General features: G+C 36.5%; 1 protein-coding gene across 2 annotated transcripts in view; it reads right to left on the reverse strand.

The window, feature by feature from the left end:
* The window catches only part of cep83 (centrosomal protein 83), a 50,465-nt gene that overhangs the window by 18,586 nt on the left and 19,719 nt on the right, over window positions 1-12,160 (reverse strand). For both annotated transcript variants that reach the window (XM_039761240.1, XM_039761239.1), the window contains exons 8-12: window positions 6,429-6,543; window positions 6,120-6,264; window positions 5,334-5,483; window positions 5,034-5,109; window positions 177-334 (exon numbers count right to left, since the gene is read on the reverse strand). In XM_039761240.1, the coding sequence (XP_039617174.1) occupies window positions 177-334; window positions 5,034-5,109; window positions 5,334-5,483; window positions 6,120-6,264; window positions 6,429-6,543 (644 nt within the window). The remainder of the gene's footprint in view (window positions 1-176; window positions 335-5,033; window positions 5,110-5,333; window positions 5,484-6,119; window positions 6,265-6,428; window positions 6,544-12,160) is intronic.

Below are 12,160 nucleotides of genomic sequence, written 5' to 3' on the forward strand. Positions count from 1 at the left end.
ACATTTATTCAAAATTACGGATTTCACAGCTCAAAATCTTCATACACAATAGTTAATAGTGTTTAGCTATTCTAAAACACAATATGGTATACTATTTTAAGTTGGACAGGCAGGATTTTTTAGAAAAAAGAAATTACAAATACCTTTATGACATGATTTGTAAAATAAGAACATACTTCTCTGCTTCCTGTTGTGCTTTTTCAGCTTGACTTCGTGCATTTCGGATTTCTTCTTTAAGTCTATCAAGAGTGTGCCTCAGTTTTTTAACAACATCTAGTAAATCATTTTCAGACTGTGTTAATGTGTTAAGCTGAATTTGGAGATCTTGATTTTGCTGAAATAAAAATTTAAAACAATTTGAAAGTCATTAATATAGCTAATTAGTGTCTATAGACCGAATATTAAAAAAAGTATAATTTTAAATATGAATTACGTTGACGTTTTCTTAATGTTTTAGAAATAGACACTAAAGTTTTAAAAGTTCTTTTGCACAACAAAATTATTTTAGAAAAATAAATATCACATCAAATTAAATGTGTTTTCAGTCCCCCCCTTTACATTTATTGTATTTATCAGATTTTTTTCTATGTTGCAGCCTTGTGCTAAAATTATTTCATTTCATTTTTTCTCCATATCAAGCAACACTGAATACCCCAGAATTACAAAGTGAAAATGCTCCTGCCAATGAAAGATAACCCCATAGTATGATTCTGTCACCACTATACTTTCCCACTGGAATGGTATTTGTTGTATAGTGCAGGTGATGAGCAGTGTAGGGATTCTCCCAAACATGACGTCCACGTTGGTTTCATCAAACCATAGAATCTTGTTTCTTGTAGTCCGAGAGTCCTCTGTGTTCATTTTTGCAAACTCCAAGTAGGCTTCCATGTGTCTTTTACTGAGGAGAGGCTTGTGTCTTGCCACTCTGTCATAAAGCCCAGATTGATGGAGGGCTACAGAAATGGTTATTGTCCTGGAAGTTTCTCCCATCTCTACAAAGGCTCTCTGGAGCTCAGTTAAAGAGACCATAGGGTCCTTGATCACCACTCTTACCAAGGCCCTTCTACCACAATAGCTCAGTTTAGCTGAATGGCCCGCTCTAGGAAGAGTCATAATTCTTCCAAACATTATTCTGTGCTTTTGAATTGAAGTTCTACCTCCCCTCCTCATTCACTGGTCAAGAGTCCATCTCAATTCAGGTGTTATATTTTCTATAGTGTGCGCTGATAATGTCACAAGTATCTAATAACGATATATTAGCATAAAAATGAATGTGTTTTGCACATTTTGAACATACAACTGGATAATTGACATGTGGGTTATGGAACATGAGATTTGCTTCTTTTTTCCATGGACATTTTTCATATCATTTGATACTGTACAGTATTAGTCACGATTGCTTTATATCATCAAACTTTTTTCTCTACATTCTGTATGAAAGCATTAGATTAAAAGTTTTTCTTAGTGATCAATATAATCTAAGTGGAGTAAGTAACATAAAATTAAAAGAAATAAAAAAAAATTGGAAGTGAGCATCAGTAGGCTTAGCGCTCTAGGAACCAAGTTACCCAAAATATTCTATAACATTTCAATAAATTATTTACCGTTGTGATGCTGATCTTTCATAAAAAAAGTTCATTATGATAGCAATTGACGAGAAGAATTCAAAATTAATTGCAGTATGAGGGTTCCTCTAGAGTGCCTCTTTCTCTTGCACAATTTGGCTCAAAAGCTAATCAGCATATCTCATCTCATAACAGGCTTATATTTTGAGTTTGGCATTTTTCCTTCCAGCCGTTTTAGCTGTAGACCGTCCTCAAGAAACTGACACAAAAACACGCACACACACAGACACACATCATCGAGATATCAATGTTTTCAGTATCTGGGGATGTTAGAACATAGAGATACGTTGTTAACCAGAGACCAAAATTTGTGATGAATCAAAAGGTTTCGCTCCCCTATGCCATACAACAACCCCATAGATGATAGGTTATATGAGAGTAGGATGCAACTCAAAAATGGGTGGATAAATTTCATTAAGGAAAAGATGAAAACTGACCTCTTTTATTACCAATATTAAAAATAAACATTTCCTTGTTGAGGAAATAAATGGTAATTAAATCAAGATAATATATTAGGGCTGCATGATCGGATAATAAAAATTGTAATTATTTTGACACATATTGCAATTTAAACTGTGATATGGAAATTCTGAAGTTACCATTCTACACTGCAGCTTCAAGGCTTAAAAGAAAAGGATAGCATACAATAAATGATCACACTAAGATGATCTTGTCAGTATATATTTACCAAATCAAAAGTTTTTCAAATAAAAAACAACTTAAATTATTGAACAGCTGTGGACGAACAACAACCAAATTACATATATTTACTTAACTTGTGTGTATATATTATATATTTCATATATACAGTATATGAAATAGCTTATAAAAATGAGTAAAAAAAAAGTGGAATACAGTAATCCCTCCTCGATCGCGGGGGTTGCGTTCCAGAACCCCCCGCGATAGATGAAAATCCGCGAAGTAGAAACCATATATTTGTATAGTTATTTTTATATATTTTAAGCCCTTATAAACTCTCCCACACTGTTAACATTATTAGAGCCCTCTAGACATGAAATAACACCCTTTAGTCAAAAGTTTAAACTGTGCTCCATGACAAGACAGAGATGACAGTTCGTTCTGACAATTAAAAGAATGCAAATATATTTTCTTCAAAGGAGAGTCTGCATCAGGAGAAGAGAATTTAAGAGAGAGCGCGAGCGCTCGTAAAGAAAAGCAAACAATCAAAAATCAATACGTGTCCTTTTAAGTTTGCCGAAGTACCGCAATAAAGCGGCATTTTTCAGAGGAGCGTCAGTATCTTCTAAGCAAACAGCCTCTGTGCAAACAGCCCATCTGCTCACATCTCCTCCGTCAGGTGCAGAGAACGTCAGAGAGAGAGAGCGAGATTAAAGCAACAATCAAAAATCAATACGTGTGCTTTTGTGCTTTTAAATATGCCGAGCACCACAATAAAGCGGCATTTCTTAGAGGAGCGTCAGTATCTTTTAAGCAAACAGCCTCTGTGCAAACAGCACCTCCGCTCACACCCCCTCCGTCAGGCGCAGAGAATGTCAGAGAGGGTGAGAGAGAGGCAGAGACAAGCAAACAATCAAGCAGTCAAAAGAATAATCAAGCATATCTTATAGCATTGAGGAGTTTTAGTTAATATGTAATACATGCTCTGATTGGGTAGCTTCTAAGCCATCTGCCAATACCTTGTATGAAATCAACTGGGCAAACAAACTGAGGAAGCATGTACCATAAATTAAAAGACACTGTCCGCAGAAATCCGCGAACCAGCGAAAAATCCGTGATATATATTTAGATATGCTTACATTTAAAATCCGTGATAGAGTGAAGCCGCGAAAGTCGAAGCGCGATATAGCGAGGGATTACTGTACTATTTTCTTGCATATCTTACCACTTTCTCAATGTGTGCATCATCTTTTAAAGAATCATGTAGTAAAGGAGTAAAGAAAGCCTTCTAAATTAATAAGTACATGATATATGAAGCTAAATTATTCTTTGTTTAATAATAACAATGATAATTATGTGTATGCACTGAGCAGTAAACATATTATCAACATATTATCTAGGCTAGTGCTAAAGTGATAAATTGTATATATTTATCATGCTGCAGTCAAATGCAATATAAGGCATAGAAGAGTCTGTATATTCATAAATGTTATGGATGCCACTAAATAAAAACATTGTTGGAATATGCTTTGCATTCAAAGTACTAAGGCAGATTACTCTTTGCCTAAACATTCCAATTGGAAGATTGGCCTGTTGCTGAAATACTGCAGTCTAGTTCATCAATTCAGCTACACATCTTTGATTAAGTTAGATCTGCTGTCTGCGGGTATGGCAACTAGAAGATACTTGCACAGTCTCCACACAGCTAAGTCTTCTTTCAAGCCTCAAGAAATGTTTTCACCTGTATGAACTGTTGGGAAATATGATGTTTGCCAGTAGCGATTTTTCAGTTCAGATTTATCACTTAGGTAGTGCACCATTAAGCTAACATAAGACTTGTTCATCCTGCTTGACTACAGGCCTGTGGTTGTTGAATAGTACTCCAGTTTTGCGATGTCAGATTCAACTTTAACATAGCAACTTCAGCACTGCACATTTTGCACAATACCTAGAGCTAATTGATTCATGTTGTATCAGCATCTCTGTATTCAAATCCAAAGTATAGCCAAAAGACAGAAGTGGCCTTTTCTTCAGGTCTAAGATTTCACCTTCACCCTTCTTGGTTGTACTCATATTGGCGGAACAAACAACAGATTATCTTAAATGTTACCTCCATATGCACACACTCCACTAGACTACTACTGTAGTTCAAAACAATGGCAATGAGACTGATGAAGGATGCTTTTGATTCATCAGTCTTAAAATGAGTTCCACACATGCATAGTTAATGTTCAGTAGACTGAAAGCAAAACTGCCAGCAGCAAATGAAGGCAAGATGCATATATTACTGGTACAAAATCTTCGACTTGCTAGTAATTGCAGAGGTCCAAACTGCAAATCTGATTAATTGTTCAGCACTACAACATATATGATAACACTGCGCCAGATCCCTAATAAACAATCCAAAAACAGTATAGGTATAGAATTTCTTTTTTTGTGAGTTTAGTTGCAGGATGAAATATCAGGAAACTGTCTTCGGATGTGCAACATTATATGAAAGGCACAGATATTTCTTAATATGTAATGTCACACAGCATTTCAGGCAGTCAAATGCTGAATTGCTTAATTCACTGAAACAAGTTGACAAATCAATTACTGAACAACAGATTTAAGCAAAGAAACTGGACACCTCAATTTACAATTCTTATAAACTCTAAACAGAGATTCAGAATTCTACTTTATATGCATATACTGTATAATGTGGCTTATGTTTTATCTATGAAAAGTCTGCAAATGTCTTTTTATTACAATATTACTAAATTTGCTTACCTGTCGGAGTTCAGTATTTTCATTTTTCTCTTTTTCAAGAAGTTCTAATTGATGCACTTGATGTTGCAATTTACTTCTGAAAATTAACACAATCAATTTAATTTTTAATCAAGAAATTATCCATACTGTATAAGAGTCCTTCCAAAATCAATGTATTAGTAGTTAATTTACCTCTATCAAATTCATAATGGATTTTCAGATGTACTTTAAGCAAATTAAAAAAAAAAAATCAAAAATGCTTTAAACACAAATTAGACAGCTATCAGGCTCTGCATTTTTTACATTTAAAAATCCGATTACCTTAAATTTTGGATTTCCTTCTTTAAGGCCTCCTCAGACAATTGTAAAGAATGTAGTTTCTCTTCCCATTTTTCTCTCTCTGAATTTCTGGAAGCTTCAGATGCCTCTTTCTGCTCTTCTAAGTTAGCTACCCTGTTTTCTAGCTGTAATCTAAATAAGCAAAAAAGACAGAAAGAGCCATTACAAATTATCATTGTGTTGGCCTGTTGAGCTGTTGGGAGACTAACCCTAAAACATGGAAAAGTATGGAAATACTTTACAGCACAGATGATAGTAACAGCATGCGAGAAGAAAAAAAAAAGAGAGTCTCAGAGTTTCAATGCAGGACCAGCTGGATCAGTACTTAGTGGAAGTCCAGCACTTCTCTGGCTCCATGACTGCTCTTCAGTACAGGGACGTGCGATCAGGGGAGGCATGAAAAGTAAAAAAAAAATTTCCACTGCTATACATTTGTTTTCTGTATGATTCCAATAATTTTCATCATTTTCATAGTCAAAATCGCTGAATTTGCACGTTTCCTGATCAAATACAGGGGAGAAACGCGAGGTGCCGTAGCTATCATTATCATATATAGCCATAACCATATATAATTACTAAAACTAATATATCTGTACATAAAAATAAAATAGAAATGTTTTTGAGTAATAAAAAGTCAATGACATGGGAAAGGCAGATATATCTAATAAAGCTTCCACGTTTATAACTCTTTATCACAAACACAGCTTTGAGAGGGGATGTCAACAGAATTTTAATGATTTAATACACAAAAAAAGAAAAAAGTCTTACTTTTCATCTTGAATTACTGTTAGCTTCTGAATCTCCTCATCCTTTATTGCTTGAACTTTGCGTATCAACTCTCTCTCTTTTTCTGCTATACGCTCCTTTTGTCGCTCAATGGTGGCTTTCAAAACTTCAATACTTGACTGCATTCCTATTACCAATTAGCGATAAATTAGTCTTTGTTTTTTTAGTTTTATTTAAATATTCAAAACATTATAAACTTCATCAATTATTAAAATACTTTTCATTTATTTTTCATTTTCTTTACATGGAAAAACAAATTGCTTATAAAAAATGGACATAAAAAGTTATTACCATGAAGTTCACTCTGAAGGTTATCCCGTTCTCTCTCAACTTCTCCCTTTGTTCGAGCACACTCCAGCTTAATGTTAGCCACATCAAGCTTATGAGAATGCTTAAGTTCTTTCATCTAAAACCAGAGGAAACACTTTAAAAATGGGAGCTGCTAGTGCCTTTAAATAGAACCATGTGTCTTATAAAAGCACAATTAATTGATATTTCACTAGATGTAAGTGCTCAGGATTACAAGAGACTATAGTCATATATTTATTTATTTTCCAAACTTACATATTCCAATTTAGTGTCACATAGACTAGAGTGTATCCCGATAGTATCAGTAGGCTGGCTGAAATCAGTCTTGGATATGACTCAAGCCTATAGCTAGGCACTATAGCACATACACCCACACTCATGCACAGAGGGGCAACTTAGAGTCAGTAACCAATTAAATTAACCAGCAGAACTTTGAGCATTTTTCTGTGTTTTTATTAACATCCCAAATGCCACTCACAAATTAAGGGTTGGGCTGGGACTGTAACCCAGAACTCTGCAGGCAGCATTGTTAACCACTGCACCACTGGATGGTTTATCCTAAACAACGTTTTCTGAAACTGTATCACAAAGTGAGATGTTTTTAATGTTATATGTGTATGTACTTGATTTCCTCTTTGATTTTTATTTTCTACTAGCTATTAAAATTTGTTTCGTTAATCTGATGTATGAGAAGTTCTACAAAACTAAGCAGGCCCTTTTTTTGCATACAATATGCGTATTATTTTTTTTTTAATTCGAGGGCTAATATTAAATCACTCGTGCTCCTTACTCTTGAACATGCTATATACAATTAGCCACAAACAAAACATTCCTGCAGTAGATCAATTCCTGCTTTTCCAACTGACTGACTTTGGCTTTTGTCAATGATCAATGTGAAACACACTTTTACAAGAAACTATATTATTTTGGATCCAAACAGGTAATTAGTAGGAATAATGGGAATTTTGAGTATTTAGTTCACCTGTCTTGCCCACATTGCTTGCTGGAATGCTTCAAGCCTCATTGCAATCCAGCTCAGGATAACACAGGTTTAAAAAATGAATGGATAGATTACGATAAAGAGTATAATATATAATTGATTTTTATGTGTTTACGTCATTCACTCATGAATTACATTTCACATTTTTGTTTTTTGGCCATAGCCAGATAATAAACCTGGAACACTGAACCATGTTTTACTTTAACTTATTTCAAAGAGCAATGATGGTTTACAGGAAGCAGGTTTAGGCTGCACAGGCAATGAATTAAATGTCTGAAATTCTTATATCTATACTAATAAAAGGCAAAGCCCTCACTGACTGACATATATATATATATATATATATATATATATATATATATATATATATACTGTTCAAAAGAATTAAAGGAACACTTTTTAATCAGAGTATAGCATAAAGTCAATGAAACTTATGGGATATTAATCTGGTCAGTTAAGTAGCAGAGGGGGTTGTTAATCAGTTTCAGCTGCTGTGGTGTTAATGAAATTAACAACAGATGCACTAGAGGGGCAACAATGAGATGACCCCCAAAACAGGAATGGTTTAACAGGTGGAGGCCACTGACATTTTTTCCTCCTCATCTTTTCTGACTGTTTCTTCACTAGTTTTGCATTTGGCTACAGTCAGTGTCACTACTGGTAGCATGAGGCGATACCTGGACCCTACAGAGGTTGCACAGGTAGTCCAACTTCTCCAGGATGGTACATCAATACGTGTCATTGCCAGAAGGTTTGCTGTGTCTCCCTGCACAGTCTCAAGGGCATGGAGGAGATTCTAGGAGACAAGCAGCTACTCTAGGAGAGCTGGAGAGGGCCATAGAAGGTCCATAACCCATCAGCATATATATGTGTGTGTGTATATGTATATATGAATGTATATGTATATATATGTTTGTGTGTGTGTGTGTGTGTGTGTGTATGTATGTATGTATATGTACAGTGGTGAGAAAAACTATTTGCCCCTTCCTGATTTCTTATTCTTTTGAATGTTTGTCACACAAAATGTTTCTGATTATCAAACACATTTAACCATTACTCAAATATAACACAAGTAAACACAAAATGCAGTTTTTAAATGATGGTTTTTATTATTTAGGGAAAAAAAAAATCCAAACCTACATGGCCCTGTGTGAAAAGTAATTGCCCCTTGTTAAAAAATAACCTAACTGTGGTGTATCACACCTGAGTTCAATTTCCGTAGCCACCCCAGGCCTGATTACTGCCACACCTGTTTCAATCAAGAAATCACTAAAATAGGAGCTGCCTGACACAGAGAAGTAGACCAAAAGCACCTCAAAAGCTAGACATCATGCCAAGATCCAAAGAAATTCAGGAACAAATGAGAACAGAAGTAATTGAGATCTATCAGTCTGGTAAAGGTTATAAAGCCATTTCTAAAGCTTTGGGACTCCAGCGAACCACATTGAGAGCCATTATCCACAAATGGCAAAAACATGGAACAGTGGTGAACCTTCCCAGGAGTGGCCGGCCGACCAAAATTACCCCAAGAGCGCAAAGACGACTCATCCGAGAGGTCACAAAAGACCCCAGGACAACGTCTAAAGAACTGCAGGCCTCACTTGCCTCAACTAAGGTCAGTGTTCACGACTCCACCCTAAGAAAGAGACTGGGCAAAAACGGCCTGCATGGCAGATTTCCAAGACGCAAACCACTGTTAAGCAAAAGAACATTAGGGCTCGTCTCAATTTTGCTAAGAAACATCTCAATGATTGCCAAGACATTTGGGAAAATACCTTGTGGACTGATGAGACAAAAGTTGAACTTTCTGGAAGGCAAATGTCCCGTTACATCTGGTGTAAAAGGAACACGGCATTTCAGAAAAAGAACATCATACCAACAGTAAAATATGGTGGTGGTAGTGTGATGGTCTGGGGTTGTTTAGCTGCTTCAGGACTTGGAAGGCTTGCTGTGATAGATGGAACCATGAATTCTACTGTCTACCAAAAAATCCTGAAAGAGAATGTCCGGCCATCTGTTCGTCAACTCAAGCTGAAGCGATCTTGGGTGCTGCAACAGGACAATGACCCAAAACACACCAGCAAATCCACCTGTGAATGGCTGAAGAAAAACAAAATGAAGACTTTGGAGTGGCCTAGTCAAAGTCCTGACCTGAATCCAATTGAGATGGTATGGCATGACCTTAAAAAGGCGGTTCATTCAAGAAAACCATCAAATAAAGCTGAATTACAACAATTCTGCAAAGATGAGTGGGCCAAAATTCCTCCAGAGTGCTGTAAAAGACTCATTGCAAGTTATCGCAAACGCTTGATTGCAGTATTACGCTGACGCTCTTCCCTACAGGTCTTTCCCGGGAAATCCCACCAGGAACCACCACCTCAAAGCGGGACACATCATTTCCGGTCCCGGCCCGAGGACGACATCATTTCTGGTCCCGGCCCCGAGGACGACGTCACTTCCATCACATCCTATAAAGCCTCCTGCCTTTGCTCTGGGAGGCAGTTCTGTTTTGGACTCTGTCGTGTAAACTTGTCTTACATGAATCATTTGCTTTTGCAGCCAGGAAACCGCATTAAACGGGTGGCTGCCCCAAACCTTGCCATGCCTTGTGTCTCTTCTTATTACAATATATGTGGATGTATGTGTATATAAGTATGCGTGTGTGTGTATTTTATATATATATATATATATATATATATATATATATATATATATATATGTGTGTGTGTGTATGTATATGTGGATATGTATATATATGTTTATATGTGTGTGTATATATTATATATGACAGCAACACTCATCACTCACAACAATGACAAAACAATTACATTGACAATCATGTTACATTATTTTCAAAATGTTTCCTTTTCTTTTTCATTACTTCTTTAACACACTACTTCTCCACTGCAAAGCGCGGGTATTTTGCTAGTTATATACTAAAACACAAACGTGGAATACTGAAATGTCTATTCCACACTTTCTTGACACAGGAGGCCTGGATTTTTAATAATTCAGCTTTCAGAATGGAATTGCATGTAACAAAACAATGGAATATATATCTATGTTTATGGATCCTATCTGTAAAATACCAATAAACAGATTTTTCTGTGTTATGTGGAGAATAATGCATCATGAGATTTCCAGTAGAACAACACACCACAGTGCAAGTTGTACCAATTCTCATGCCTAGATACTGCTTGTCAGGTAGTTTACGCCATAACATACACAAATTCACATCCTTATATTATTTAACTTTTACAGGTCTTCACATTAATTCAGAGAATGAAAATCTAAAGCCATGTGATGAGCATTCTGATAAATCACTCATTGCACTACACCACTTCTCCAGGAATTTTCAGAGATTCTTTATTTTCATTACTGTTGAAGGGAGTCATGGTGAGCTTCCATAACTGCCTGTTTTGTGAATGTGACATTCCCAATGATTCAGTCATAGATTTGATGGCGTCTTTAGTCAATAGGGTAGGCTTCTCTGTGTGATAGTTGAAAATAAAAGACTGCTCACTTGGAATTACAATACATGCATTCCAATGTAAGAAGGAAAGTGGGTTTTCTGAACAGAATAGGGGCTTCCCTGACTTATATTTCATGTTTGTTGTACCAAAGCAGAATGGAATGGAGAAGAAAAAAAAAAGGGTGGAGACTGCATGGAAATTTACCATACATGGAAACTACTTGTAAAGCCATCAGTGGTGTCAGAACCCATGTGGCATGTTTTTAAAAAGAGGTCAAGCTTGTGATACTTAAAATTTGAAACTGTGCTAAAAAGTCATGAGGGAGTTTAGTAACCTTTTCATCCCATGCAATTCCTAGTTGTTTAATTTATGATCCTCCAAATAACAAGATTAAGTAAATCCAGTCTTTAACTACTATACAGTGTTGTATATTAAGAAAGTAGAAATAATTTGTTACAGTTTTTAAGTATGCTTTCATAATATTTCTACTTTACTTGAGCATAAAAGTTTCTTGCAACTTTTATTCACAAATGACTTCTTTTACTCTGCCCTAATTCATCCCAAAGGTGTTCTATCAGGTTGAGATCAGGGTTTTGTGCAGGCCAGTCAAGTTCCTCCACACCAAACTCACTCATCCATTTCTTTATAGACCTTGCTTTGTGCACTGGTGTGCAGTCATGTTGGAACACAAAGGGGCCATCCCCAAACTGTTCCCACAAAATTGGGAGCATGAAATTGTCCGAAATGGCTTTTTATGCTGAAGCATTAAGAGTTCCTTTCACTGGAACTAAGGGGCCGAGCCCAACCCCTGAAAAACAACCCCACACCATAATCCATACTCCACTAAACTTTACACTTGGCACAATGCAGTCAGGCAAGTACCATTGTCCTGGCAACCGACAAACCCAGACTCGACCATCAAATTGCCAGACAGAGAAGCATGATTCATCACTACAGAGGACACGTCTCCACTGCTCTAGAGTCCAGTTGCGATGTGCTTTACACCACTGCTCCCAATGCTTTATTGCACTTGGTGATGTAAGGCTTGAATGCAGCTGCTCAGCCATGAAAACCAATTCCATGAAGTTCTCTAAGCACTATTCTTGAGCTAATCTGGAGGCCACACGAAGTTTGGAGGTCTGTAGCTTTTGACTCTGCAGAAATTTGGCGACTTCTGCACACAGTGAGCCACAGCATGCACTGTCCCCACTCTATGATTTTACACAGCCTACCACTTCGTG

Source organism: Polypterus senegalus, chromosome 8, assembly GCF_016835505.1.
Source record: "Polypterus senegalus isolate Bchr_013 chromosome 8, ASM1683550v1, whole genome shotgun sequence".
Classification (NCBI taxonomy): Eukaryota; Metazoa; Chordata; class Cladistia; order Polypteriformes; family Polypteridae; genus Polypterus; species Polypterus senegalus.